General features: G+C 55.0%; 5 protein-coding genes across 5 annotated transcripts in view; 2 read left to right on the top strand and 3 right to left on the bottom strand.

Moving 5' to 3' along the window:
- The window catches only part of PTSG_08572 (TK protein kinase), a 6,290-nt gene extending 4,872 nt beyond the window's left edge, over positions 1–1,418 (bottom strand). The window contains exons 1-4 of the mRNA XM_004990307.1: positions 1,148–1,418; positions 764–898; positions 526–596; positions 173–315 (exon numbers count right to left, since the gene is read on the bottom strand). Coding sequence (XP_004990364.1) covers positions 173–315; positions 526–596; positions 764–891 — 342 coding nt within the window. The 5' untranslated portion in view covers positions 892–898; positions 1,148–1,418. The remainder of the gene's footprint in view (positions 1–172; positions 316–525; positions 597–763; positions 899–1,147) is intronic.
- Positions 1,419–1,504: 86 nt separating this feature from the next.
- Positions 1,505–2,880, top strand: PTSG_12756 (glutathione peroxidase 1). Its single transcript, XM_004990306.1, has 4 exons — positions 1,505–1,726; positions 1,879–1,918; positions 2,127–2,338; positions 2,637–2,880. The coding sequence occupies exons 1-4, from the start codon at positions 1,640–1,642 to the stop codon at positions 2,793–2,795; spliced, it is 498 nt and encodes a 165-aa protein (XP_004990363.1). The 5' UTR covers positions 1,505–1,639; the 3' UTR covers positions 2,796–2,880.
- Positions 2,859–4,953, top strand: PTSG_12755 (uncharacterized protein). Its single transcript, XM_004990305.1, has 7 exons — positions 2,859–2,944; positions 3,228–3,305; positions 3,473–3,544; positions 3,753–3,799; positions 3,967–4,034; positions 4,369–4,513; positions 4,814–4,953. Exons 1-7 carry the CDS (start codon positions 2,887–2,889, stop codon positions 4,886–4,888), a joined length of 543 nt encoding a protein of 180 aa, XP_004990362.1. The 5' UTR covers positions 2,859–2,886; the 3' UTR covers positions 4,889–4,953.
- A 704-nt stretch (positions 4,954–5,657) lies between these two features.
- Positions 5,658–9,281, bottom strand: PTSG_08569 (tetratricopeptide protein; the record flags this gene model as incomplete). The annotated part of the gene is made up of 3 exons (XM_004990304.1): positions 5,658–6,577; positions 6,956–8,606; positions 8,887–9,281. The coding sequence occupies 3 exons, from the start codon at positions 9,279–9,281 to the stop codon at positions 5,672–5,674; spliced, it is 2,952 nt and encodes a 983-aa protein (XP_004990361.1). The 3' UTR covers positions 5,658–5,671.
- A 713-nt stretch (positions 9,282–9,994) lies between these two features.
- Positions 9,995–13,061, bottom strand: part of PTSG_12754 (uncharacterized protein) — a 17,376-nt gene continuing 14,309 nt past the window's right edge. The window contains exons 27-28 of the mRNA XM_004990303.1: positions 12,142–12,659; positions 9,995–11,899 (exon numbers count right to left, since the gene is read on the bottom strand). Of these exons, the coding sequence (XP_004990360.1) occupies positions 10,297–11,899; positions 12,142–12,659 (2,121 nt within the window). The 3' untranslated portion in view covers positions 9,995–10,296. The remainder of the gene's footprint in view (positions 11,900–12,141; positions 12,660–13,061) is intronic.

Genomic DNA, 13,061 nt, shown 5'->3' with positions numbered 1-13,061 from the left:
AGAAAAGGAGACAGTTGGCGTGAGCATACACTGCTGGTGGTTGTGCCTTGCAAGCATGCACCCACACGAATTCATACACTCGTCACACACACACACACACACACACACACACACACACACACACAATGCACACACACACAATGCACACACACACACACAATACGTGTGCAACAAGCAGGCGTGCTCGCACCTGGCCGGGCTGGCTTTGTGACTCGCGAACAAGGTACATGCCGTCGACATTGTGTTCCTTGAGCAGGTACTGTGCGCCGTTGCGCGAGATGGCGCCATGACACCAGTCGTTCAACTCAAGCGCACCTGGTGAACAAGACAAAGACGTCAGAGCACAGGCAGCAGTTATCAGCCGTGACATCATGATTCATTGAACCTTGGCATGAGGAGAGCCGCATTCGCACACACACACACATGTACAAGAAAGCGCAAGCACGCGTCATGGTACGGTGTGGAGAGTGTGTAGCGGCAACGAGAATGGCACCTTCCACATGGCGTGCAGCCACGCGTGCTCACCTTCGATGGCAATGAGGTCTGCTGGGACGTAGCCCTTCTTCTTCGTGTTCAGGTTCTGCGCGCTCCACCACCTTGTATTGCAGCACACATCAATCGCACGACGACGTCAGTCCCAAGCAAGCACAGAAGATAACAAAGAAACAACATCGCAAGCTGCGCAGGGAACACACGCACACACACTCGCACACTCGCACGCACGCACACCGCACGCACGCACACACCACTTCGCCATGCTCACTTGTCATCATCCTTGGGTGGCTTGAGGATCTTGAGCCTGTCGCCCTTGGAGAAAGAGAGCTCTGATTTGTTCAAGGCATTGTAGTCATCCAACCCGACGTACACCACCTGTTTCCTTCGAATGCTCATGTTTGGTCTGTACGTAAATACACGCATGCACGTGTGTGTGTGTGTGTGTGTGTGTGTGTGTGTTGGGCGTGAGCGATGAGGACGATAAAAAGGAAGAGGCGGAGAGGGAGGAGGACTGTTGTGCATACATGTACATGTTGTTGTCGGTGATGGGTGTGTTGTTGGTGGTGGGTGTGTTGTTCTTCTCCGCCCCCTTCATGTCATGTCACACGTCGCGCTCGCTCACTCTCTCTCCCCCTTCTTCCTCCGTCTTCACCTTTGCCTCGCCCTGTTGTGCTGTGACCAGCGGGGTGCGCTCTTCTTTCCGTCCTTGAGCGCGCTTTGCTTGCTGCTGATGCGATTGCCCTGGCTAAGGAGGAGCTTGCAGCTGAACACACTCTCACACACGCACAGATCAACCAACACCACACCACCACACCACAACAACGCGATGGAATGGAAGGAAGGAAGGAGGAGGGGTGTTGTTTTGGGGGGAAGTTTGGAGTGGGAGGCGCCCAACAGCACAAAAAATATTCGCGAAGCTCGAAATGTATTTTTTTTTTGTGTGTTGCGGGGACCCCTGCTGTCACCGATGACAGGTGAGTGAAGAAGAGGGAGGACAGCAGTGCATGGCCGCAACATCTCTTTGCACACACTGCACCAGTGCACCCACTATCATTTACATCCAGACACACGTTCACACAAACACATCACACACACACACACATCACACACACACACACAGACACAGACGGAAACACAGTGTGCCATGGCGTTTCATGAGCTGAGGGCCACCAAGGCCAACGGCACGCTGTTGGACTTTGCGTCGCTCAAGCAGAACATCGTCCTCATCACGGTATGTATGTGCGTGTGTGTGTGTGTGTGTGTGTGTGTGTGTGTGTAGCGTTGGGAGGGAGACGGAAAGTACATGTGTGGGAGGAGAGCCACCTGCGTGCTTTCTGGTGTGTTTGTGGTGACGCCATCTCATGCACACGTTGTTTCTCTCAGAACGTGGCGTCCCGTTGTGGCTTCACCCACTCCCACTACAGTGAGTGAGCGTGCGACAATCACTGCTTGGCTGCTTGCTTGCTCCTTGCAGCTTCCCCCCCCCCAATTGCTTCGCGCCACGGCTGTGCACACGCACGCACACTCACACACGCGCGCGCGCGACACATGCACTCACACACTCGCACACTCACACACTCACACACTCACACACTCACACACTCACACACTCACACAATCACATTACACAGCGGAGCTGGCAGAGGTGTATGCCAAGTTCCAGCACCGTGGGCTACGCATCCTGGCCTTTCCCTGCAACCAGTTTGGACGCCAGGAGCCCGGCACAGACGCGGAGATTGAGTCACACGTGTGCAACAAGTACAACGCCACCTTCGACATCATGTCCAAGATTGACGTCAACGGGCCCAACACCGACCCCGTCTACACCTTCCTCAAGGAGAACGTACGAGAAGCAACCGGCACATTGTGTGTATGTGTGTGTGTATGTGTGTGTGTGTGCAAACGGCAGTGCTTGTGCCTTTGGTCACCCGCCTGAGGTGCTCTGTCCTGCCGGGAATCGGATGTTACCCCTTCCTTCTTCACCACATCCCTCGCTTCCACCCTTTCCTCCACATGCCTGCTGATTCTCTATCAACACAAACACACACAACACAACGCACGCACACACGCACAACCATCCAACAACACACACGCACACACGCACAACCATCCAAAAACACACGTGCACGCACATGACGCAGACGGACGGGCAAGACATTCGGTGGAACTTCCGGTCGTACTTTCTGGTGGACAAGGCGGGCGCCATGCAGCGGTTTGACGGCAAGAGCCCGCGCGACCTCATCTCCGCCATCAACACCCTCCTCCCGCCCGAGGAGAACCCAGACGATGACAAGGACTAGTCGGGGGAGAAGCAGGACGCGCGTGCAGTTGATGGTGTGGTTTGTGTTTCCGACATTAAATAAAGTAGTGCCCACACGACAAGAGGGAAAAATGGATGCGGCCTGGGTTGTGCTTGGGATCGCCGCGTCTTGTGCCGGCATCGCAGAGGGTGCGTCCGTGTCTGTGTCTGTCTGTGTCTGTCTGTCTGTGTCTGTGTCTGTGTGTCTGTGTCGATGTGTGTGTGTGTGTGTCTGTGTCGATGTGTGTGTGTGTCTGTGTGTGTGTGTCTGTCTGTCTGTGTGTGTGTCTGTCTGTCTGTCTGTGAGTGATCAAGTCAACTGTGAGAGGCGTGCACTGTATGCGACGTTAACCTCTTCAGCCGGTGCACTCTGTCTTCCTGCTGTTGCTGCCGCTTTTGTTTTTTGTTTTTTTGATGTGCATCATCATTGTAGGTATCAACCATGTGCTGATTTACCGCACGTCCAAGTTCAAGTCCCTCAAGACATCACTGGACGCAGCAGCAGAGAAAGGTGTGTGTGAACCTGATACTGGCTGTGCGTTCTCCGACCTGCCTGACAACTTCTTCCATGTGTGTGCGTGTTATGTTCGTGAGCCTGCAGTGTAGTGCAATCTCATACATCATACCTTGCACATCCTTCCCCCCCCCCCACTGCGCCACCATCACAACGCTCTTCAGTGGAGAAGCACAAGCAGGAGCCCGACTTCCACGATGGTGCATTCGTGGACAAGAAGAAGCAGAAGAAATTCGGTGTGTGTGCATGTGTGCGTGTGTGCGTGTGTTGACACCTGTGTGAGAGTGGTCCGCACACAAGCAATGGCACAACCTCGCACACACACACACACACACACACACACACACACACACACACACACACACACACACACACACATTCGCTCCCTGACTCACTCACTTATTTTCGCACACATTAACTCCCCACCCCTCCCTCAACACACAGAGCAAGACGAGAGCCAGATGAAATCCCTCAACCAGGAACTCACCATGGTGAGCTGACTCAACGCGTCACAACAGTGGCTCTCCTTACTGACACAACGCATGTGCTTTGCGTTTCATCCAGCCCTCATATATCTCATGCAACACTCACACACACACACACACACACACACACACACATACCATACTGTCCTGCCTGTCCACACCCATGTGCTCAGCTCAAGTTCAAGTCCAACCTCGTCATTGGCCTCAGCTTCATCGTCCTCATGGGTGTCTTCAACTCAATGTCAGTCAATGGAGGATGACGGAGCGTGGCAACAGTGAGACTGTGCTCGCGTGTGTGTGTGTGTGTGTGTGTGTGTGTGTGTGTATGTGTGTCTGTGTCTGCAGCTGTGTCTGTGTCTGCAGCTGTGTCTGTGTCTGCAGCTGCGTTTGCCATATGATTGTGTCTGTGTCTGTGTGCACGCGTACCTACGTCCGCAACAACAACAACAACAACAACAACAACAACAACAACAACAACAACAACAACAACAACAACAACAACAACGATGTGTTGTGCCGTCTTCCTCCTCACCATCCCCTTCATCCTCCACCACCACCACCACCGCCACCTTCAGCTTTGAAGGTGTGGTTGTTGCGCGGTTGCCGTTTGAGCCGTTCTCCCTCCTCCGCAACGTAACGCACCGCAATCTGCCTGGCGAAGACTACACGGAGTGCGCGTTTATCTTCCTCTACATCACGTGCACCATGGCTATTCGACAGGTGCGCTGTGGCGTGGGCGACAGAAAGGGGGCATGTGGGTAACAGTTGCAGGTGGAGAGAATATGCGCATCAAGCCAGTGGGGACTGTGATACGAATCTTTCGCGGCACTGCCCTCATGCACAAACACTCACTGACACGTCTGCAAACAACGCCCACACACGTTCTCACTCACACACACACACACGCACACACACACACACACACACACACACACACACACACACACACACACACACACACACACACACACACACGCGCGCGCGCGCGCGCGCGCGCACACGTGTGCCCGCGTCTGTCAGAACTTGCAAAAGGCGCTTGGGGTGACACCGTCGCGTGCGGCAGCGAAGATCACACCCTTTGGCACCACAACATGATGTAGATGGCACACCCTTCCTCTGTCGCCCTGTTCCTGCTATCGCCCTGTTCCTGCTATCGCCCTGTTCCCGCGTGTCAGATGAGCACGAGCAGCATTGTGCTTTGATTGTATCAATCCAATTCGACCCAAAGTTAATGAGAGTTGTAACTGTTGTGGCGCACACACACACACACATACACACACACATGCACACACACATACACACACAAAGAACGCAAACACACACACACACATATTTGCACAAATACACATACGCACACACATATGCACCCCACACACATGTACACGTCGCACGAAGAGACAACGCAGTTCCCAATGCTCAAATGTTCCAGTTGCCCCGTGCTGTGCTGCGGTATGGGCAATTGAGGGTTTGGCGTGTGATGGACGAACTCAACAGAGAGTGGAAGCACGAAAACTTGCGACTGCGCTGGCTGGCAAGCAATGATATGAAGGAGAACACAAAAGGAGTAAATGCCCCAAGCGGGATGAACAGGATCAGTGGCAGAAGCAACAAAGAAAGTGGCTCTACAAAAAAAAAAAACAAAAAAAAAAACAGGCGCATCCTCTATTCCCCCACTCCACCCCCACTCTTGCGACCAACAATGGATAGCAATGACAAACAACAAGAACAACAATTGCATCCCACACATCACCCTGTCACCATCGCAGCACACAACCCACATCCCACACCACGCATTGTTCTATTGTTACAGTGCCAAGAACATGCATGCAGGCACTGCAAGCAGGAGATAAGAAAGGGCGCGTGTCTTCATAGTCCATGTCAAGTGGCGGGACGCATGCGGCTGCGAAGGGCACTGCACCAGTCACCAAGGGTGGTATCAGAGCGCTCGTCCAGGCGGAAGGTGAACAGGCGGCCAGGAACAGCGACATGCAGCTCCCCACCGTCTTGCGCAAGAGTAACTGACTGTACAATTGACAACGAGATACGCCCACGTTCTGACAGGCCAGGACCCTTGCTGTAAGTCAGGCTGGCATCGGCAAGCTCGCACCAGCGTGTGCGAAAGGCCGTGTTCCACAGCCCTCGCTTCTGCAACCAGCCGGTGAACGGCTGTGTAGGGAGCTGGGTGTCGTGCTGCTCCGCGCCATGACTACGTCCGTGCATTGACCTTAAACCAGGCGCTGAAAGTACGACAGGTACTTCAGACACGTTAACTGCTGGTTTTCCTTCGTTCTTTTCGCCACCTTCGCTGTCTTGGCTTTCTCCTCCTTCCACTCCAACTTTCTCCTTCTCCTTCTCCTTCTCCTTCTCCTTCTCCTTCTCCTTCTCCTTCTCCTTCTCCGTCTCCTTCTCCTTCTCCTTCTCCGTCTCCGTCTCCGTCTCCGTCTCCGTCTCCTTCTCCTTCTCCTTCTCCGTCTCCGTCTCCGTCTCCTTCTCCTTCTCCTTCTCCGTCTCCGTCTCCGTCTCCTTCTCCTTCTCCTCATTCTCAGCATGCAGCGGGACTGTAATGACTGCACGTGCCCTGTCCATGTTACCGCGGGTGCACCGCAGCTTGCGCTCCGCCTTGCACGTGCGTGGGTGATCTGGTCCAAGCGTGGCAGAGTAAGCATCAAACGCAAGCTGCATGTAGGTGCACGCCTGCTTCTTGTCGCCGTGTCGGTCATGCAGAAGGCCAATGTTGAAGTACGCCTGGGCTGTTTTCGTATGCTTCTCACCAAGCGTCTCCACCTTGATGTCGAGACTCTTCTGGTAACACTCAATGGCTCTGTCGTGCTCGCCTTTGCGCTTGAACACGATGCCCAGGTCGTTGTACGAGTCTGCTGTTTTCGTATGCTTCTCGCCAAGCGTCTCCACCTTGATGTCGAGACTCTTCTGGTAACACTCAATGGCTCTGTCGTACTCGCCTTTGCGCTTGAACACGATGCCCAGGTCGTTGTACGAGTCTGCTGTTTTCGTATGCTTCTCACCAAGCGTCTCCACCTTGATGTCGAGACTCTTCTGGTAACACTCAATCGCCTTGTCGTGTTCACCCTTGTCGGCGTACGCGTTGCCCAGGCTGTTGTACGCCTGGGCTGTTTTCGTATGCTTCTCGCCAAGCGTCTCCACCTTGATGTCGAGACTCTTCTGGTAACACTCAATGGCTCTGTCGTACTCGCCTTTGCGCTTGAACACGATGCCCAGGTTGTTGTACGACGCGGCTGTGCTCGGGTGCTTGTCCCCCAACAACTCAGCTGTGATGGTCAGGTCCTTCTCATAACACTCAATCGCCTTGTCGTGTTCATCAATGTCAGCGTACGCGTTGCCCAGGCTGTTGTACGAGTCTGCTGTTTTCGTATGCTTCTCACCAAGCGTCTCCACCTTGATGTCGAGACTCTTCTGGTAACACTCAATCGCCTTGTCGTACTCGCCTTTGCGCTTGAACACGATGCCCAGGTTGTTGTACAAGTCTGCTGTGCTTGGATGCTTCTCACCAAGCGTCTCCACCTTGATGTCGAGACTCTTCTGGTAACACTCAATGGCTCTGTCGTACTCGCCTTTGCGCTTGAACACGATGCCCAAATTGGTGTATGCCTGGGCTGTGCTTGGGTGTTTCTCACCAAGCGTCTCCACCTTGATGTCGAGGCTCTTCTCATAGTACTGAATGGCCTTGTCGTGCTCGCCCTCGTCAGCGTACGCGTTGCCCAGGTTGTGGTACGAGTCCGCTGTGCTTGGATGCTTCTCACCAAGCGTCTCCACCCGGATTTCGCAGCTCCTCTCAAAGTAGTGAATGGCCTTGTCGTGCTCGCCCTTGTCAGCGTACGCGTTGCCCAAATTGCTGTACGACGTTGCTGTGCTCGGATGCTTGTCCCCCAACAACTCAGCTGTGATGGCCAGGTCCTTTTCATAGTAGTGGATGGCCTTGTCGATGTCGCCTTTGTCGGCGTACGCGTTGCCCAGGTTGTTGTACGAGTCTGCTGTGCTCGTGTGCTTGTCGCCGAGCGCCTCCACAAACACCTCTTTCGCCTTCTCGTAATACCCAATGGCCTTGTCGTATTCCCCCTTGCTATTATACGTGGCCCCCATGCCCATGTACGTCTGGGCTGTGCTCGGGTGCTTCTCGCCAAGCGCCTCCACAAACACCTCCTCTGCCTTCTCGTAATACCCAATGGCCCTGTCGTATTCCCCCTTGCCGCTGTAGGTGATGCCGAGGTTGTTGTACAGGACCGCCACATTCTTTCCTTCCTCCCCCTCAGTGCGCAAGCAAATCGCCAGGGCTGTCTGGTAGTACGCGATGGCCTGATCGTGTTCGCCAAAGTCGCTGAGCAAGCTCCCAACGTGGCTGCACAACCCTGAGAACGCCTTTGTCTCGTCCTCGCCCCGTGCCCGCATCGCCTCCACCGCAGCCACCGCCTTGTCCAGGCACCAAGCGCGCAGCTGGTCCTTCACAGCCTGGTTGAGAGCCGCAAAGCCAACGCCGTCCTGTATGGCTTCGAAGATCATGTCTTTGTCGTGCGGGTTGAAGGCCTCCGCCCGCTGTGCTTGCACGCACACAAGCGTGTTCATGACGGCGTCGTAGTCCTCATAGATGGCCCGTTCCAGTGCCTTCTCCTCGCTGTTGGGCAGGCGGATGTTGACCTCTGTGCCCTCGTTGCTGATGCCGCAGAAGATCTCCCATAGGCACCACGCGCGCGTCAGTGGGACGGGGTCACGCCACGGCATCAACACCAGCAGCACGCGCCCAATGTTGGCAATCGACTCCTTGAACGTTGTGCTCCACCTGCAGTTAGCAGGGGGTGGTGTGGATGGGAGAGGAGGAGAGGGCGTGTGGGGATGTGGGAGTGTGCAAGAAACGGTAAAGTACCAACAACACACATGAAGACAGACAGACACACACAGTTGCACACACACACATACACACACAGACACACAGACACACACACACAGACACAGACACACAGACACAGACACAGACACAGACACATACACACACAGACACACAGACACACAGACACACAGACACACACACACACACACACACACACACACACAAAACGCACCACTCTTGTGGGAGGTTGGCCGTGACGTTGGCGTTTTGGTTGTTCATGAAGAGGTCAAACCAGAAGAACACGGGCTGGCTGTCTTCCTTCCTTCCTTGCTCATCCGCAAACTCGAGCAACACGTTCAACACGTCTACGATCTTGTACCGCCACGCGTGCGACACAAACACGGTGGCCTTGCCCACATCGTTCTGTGGTGACTGCTTGCGCAAAAAGTCCACGTACGCGCAGTTGTCCTGCTGGGTGCGTGGCACCACGAGCTGCTTGCAGGCATCCTCCGTCGTCATCTCAGTGTACGTGTTGGGAAACTCGCTCTGCAGGTCTGCGAGGAAGGTCTTGACCGCGTCCACAGACACGCCGTCCGTCAGGCGGTGCTCATTGTCGTCATCGGCCATGGTAGGGGCAGGAGAGACGGTGGGTGCCCTGGTGCTGTGGTGGCTGGTTCGCTTTCTCTCTCTCTCTCTCTCTCTCTCTCTCTCTGTGTGTGCTTGCTTCTTGCTTGCTTCTTGCTTGCTGCTTGGTGGCTTGCAGGAGAAAAAAAAATGGCACTTCCACCGACCCCACCACCCCCGCCCACCACGCCTCCACGCTTACCACCCAGACTGTCAGCAATGCCAACCTCCCCCCCCCCAAAAAAAAAACCGAATAAAAAGGACACGCCCCCTTGCACCCACTCCTAGACTCCTTGTTCTTGTTCTTGTGTGCTCATTCTTCGCTACCCTGCTACCCTCAGTACCCTCTTGCGGGAAGAGGGGAAGTCACACTGGCTGCTGCTGCTTCTTCCTCTTCAACTCTCCCTCTGCGCTTCCTCACTTCACGAACTCGACCTGAACTGCGGACTGTCAAACACATACCCGCAGACCCGCACGCTCCTCATAGCCTGCATATCGTGGCGTCATATCGCGGTTCAGTCTCGCGTCTCCTCTTCTTCGGAGCTGTCATGTCATCACTATGTGTCACATCACGGCTCTCCTCGCATTTCAGTCTCCCGGTCACCTTCACTCGTTTCATCGCAACTCCAAAACAAAACGCTGGTGTGTAATGAGTAACATAACAGCACTCAAGTCATGCAACACGCAAGCCAGCAAACCAGAAAGACAACAAATGATGAGAGCGCTCTAGTAAATTCAATCAACAAGCAACTGAAGCGGCAAGGAATAGCTGCTGCTTATTGCCATGTAACAGTCCACTTTGTGGCATTGCGGCCGTGTACTTGCCCCCATTGAAAATAACTGCCCGATTGTAACTCACTGCAGTCTTATGCTTCAGCCGGCACAAGAAGCCCAGAATGTGCACACTTGGAATGCTTGGAATCATAAAGCGTTGTCCAAACCTTCTCCAGCTCTCTCCCCAGCCAACGCATCCCCCAACCCCAACCAACCCCCAACTCCACAGTCGCCATCCAAACCACTACTTTCTCTGGTGCTTGTGTGGCTTCTTGCCCTTGCCCTTCTTTCGTGTCGTCTTCTTGCTCGCGCTGTTGTTGCTTGCACTGTTGCCTGCAAGGTACCCACGAACCTTCTCAAGCGCCTCCCTCGCGGACACGGCCGCACTGTCGTCAGGTTCCACCGCCCCATCGTAGATGGCAACAGCCCGCTCGAGGTATGGCAGTGCACCTGTGCTGTCGCCCATCTCCGTAAGCGCAAGCCCCATGTGGTGGCACACCATGGCCTCGTTACGGTGGTTGGCGCCCAGCGTGGCGCGGGTGATGCGCTGCGCCTGCAAGAAGCAATCTGCAGCGAGGTCGGGCCGGCGGAAGCGGCGGTATGCCATACCGAGGTCATCATACGACTTGATGAGGTCCAGGTGCGAGTCTCCTAGGAATTGCTTCCGGATGGTGAGGGCCTGCTCCCGCCGCGCAATCTCCTTCTCCACCTCGCCTGTTGTGAGCAGCATGAACGCATACGAGTCGAGCGACTCCAGCCCTCGCACGGACGTGAGACCCACCGTCTTCTCGCACACATCCAGCGCGCGCTGGTAGTACCGTGCGCCGACATCGGGCTCGTTGGTGAAGTAGAAGCAGCCGCCAATGCCACACAGGATGTGGACAGCATCCTCGTGCTCCAGCGTACCGTGCGTTGACTTGAGGACAGCGAGGGCCTGGTTGAATGTGGTGATGGCCGTGCTGTGGTCCTTCTGCGCCACAAGCACCGTGGCCATTTGGAAGTACAGGTCATATGCCTCCTTCCCCTTGAAGGATTTCTTCATCGGCCCAAACTGGGGCTTGTCAGTCTGTGGCAGTGGCTGCTGTTGCTTTTGCTTTTGCTTTTGCTGTTGTGCTCGCTGTGGCAGCTGTTGCGATCGCTGTGGCAGCTGTTGCGATCGCTGTGGTGGTTGTGGCTGAGTTCGTGCCTGTTGCTCAGGCTTTCGTGGCTGCTGTTGTGGCTGCTGTTGTGGCTGCTTTCGTGCCTGTTGCTGTGAGGACGACTGCTGCTGCCGTGGCTTTTCTTGTGACTGCTGTACGGAAGCCACCTTCTCCCTCACGCTCGAAGTCACAAAGACGCCGCTGGTCTCCAGTTCCGAGTCCGTTCGTATCGACCGCCCAATGCCAAGAAGCGCCATCTGCACGTGCGACGACAGCGAGAGGTGAGCAATGGCGTCGCTGGTGTCGTTCACCTCCTGATCCTCCACAAGCGCTGCCAGCGTGTCCCTCCACCAGTCCTGCATGAATTCCTTTGTGCGGGCGTTGAGAGCATCACAGCCGCCATCAGCTTCGATGGCAGCAAGGATGCTCGTCTTGTCCGCCTCTCTGCTTGCATCTGCCTTGGACACGTCCACGTTCACCATCCCTTTCAGATGGACACAGCTGGCGTCGTATTGAATGGCGTTGCACAGCGAGGAGCGCTGACGGGATGACAAGTGCACTGTGACGCCGACGCCGTCCTGGCTCAGCCCGCAGTGCATTTCCCACAGGCACCACGCACGGCTCAGTGGTACGTGCTTGCTCCAGTCCGTTAGCACGACAACCACCCTGCCAATTGAGGCAATGGCTGGCTTTAGTATCCCGCTCAACCTGCGACATGTGAAGGAAAAGGATGAGGAAGGAGAAACAGGAGGAGGAAGACAAGTGTGTGTGAGTGTATGAGTGCGTGCTAGTAATCATGGTTAGTGACTGTAGGACTGTGCATATGGCCGAAGGTACAGACAGCGTGTGTGTGTGTATTGTGTATTGCACACGCGTGAAGTGAGCATAAGCTTTGAGTCCCTGAATCATTCACAGAGCAGGCCCGCAACACCGCAAGACAACAAACACACCACTCTGGCGAGTGTACGTCGTCGTCGTCACCGCTTTCGTCACTCTTGCTGGTTGTGCGGTGTTGCTTGCGACTGAAGATGTCCAGCCAAAAGTAGTGCCGTGCAAGGGCCGTTTTGGTGTTGCTGCTTGCTGCTGCGGTGCTGCCCTTCTGATCCTGATTGCCGGAGGCGGCCTGCTGTTCTTTCTCTGTCTTCTTCGCCTTCTTCTGCTCTTGTCTGGCAAAGTCGATGAGCGCGTCCAGCACATCCACGATCTTGCAGCTCCAGGCGTGTGAGACGTAGACGGTCGCGGGGGCCACGTGCTCCTCGTTCCCGTCCTTCACCACGTCCACGTACGCACGTTGTCCTCCATTCCCTTCGTCTGCTTGCGTCTTTGGCACGATGAACGAATCGCGTGCGTGCTGCGTCGTCATCCGCGCATACTCTTCTGGAAACGCCTTCTTCAAATCAGCCCTCAGCCGCTTCAATGCGGCAACAGACACGCCACGAACGTCCATAGGTTGGAAGTGTGTGTGTATCTGTGAAAGGGTGTGATGCAAGTGAAGTGGGAGGGGGAGTGTGGTGTGTGTGTGTGTGTGTGTGTGTGTGTGTGTGTGTGTGTGTGTGTGTGTGTGTGTGTGTGTGTGTGTATGTATGTGTGTGTGTGTGTGTCAGTGGTGTTTGTTTATGTTGCGTGCAACCACAGCAGCAGCACAGGACGACACATGAAATGTGAACAGCACCATAAACTGTAGTCACACACGACCATCCCGACTGAATTAAGTCTTTGCTCGTGACTGCTGATCACCCACCGCCACCACAGCACATCACATCTCACTGTCGCTTCCTTTGTGTGTCTTGTTGTCTTGTTGTGTGCAATACAATCTTTTATTGTGTGTGAGTGGGGGGGGGGGGGGGGTCTTGAGCACCACTCCCCCCGT

This window comes from Salpingoeca rosetta (assembly GCF_000188695.1).
Source record: "Salpingoeca rosetta unplaced genomic scaffold supercont1.24, whole genome shotgun sequence".
In the NCBI taxonomy this organism is placed as follows: domain Eukaryota; class Choanoflagellata; order Craspedida; family Salpingoecidae; genus Salpingoeca; species Salpingoeca rosetta.
The sequence above is the reverse complement of the archived record's forward strand: the minus strand, read 5'-3'. Positions and strand labels throughout refer to the sequence as shown.

Coding starts and splice junctions, on each gene's coding strand:
- PTSG_12756 (XM_004990306.1), top strand. CDS start 1,640: ATGGCGTTTCATGAGCTGAGGGCCACCAAGGCCAACGGCACGCTGTTG. Junction 1,727..1,878: donor AGAACATCGTCCTCATCACG/GTATGTATGTGC, acceptor TGTTTCTCTCAG/AACGTGGCGTCCCGTTGTGG. Junction 2,339..2,636: donor ACACCTTCCTCAAGGAGAAC/GTACGAGAAGCA, acceptor CACATGACGCAG/ACGGACGGGCAAGACATTCG.
- PTSG_12755 (XM_004990305.1), top strand. CDS start 2,887: ATGGATGCGGCCTGGGTTGTGCTTGGGATCGCCGCGTCTTGTGCCGGC. Junction 3,545..3,752: donor GAAGAAGCAGAAGAAATTCG/GTGTGTGTGCAT, acceptor CTCAACACACAG/AGCAAGACGAGAGCCAGATG. Junction 3,800..3,966: donor TCAACCAGGAACTCACCATG/GTGAGCTGACTC, acceptor CCATGTGCTCAG/CTCAAGTTCAAGTCCAACCT.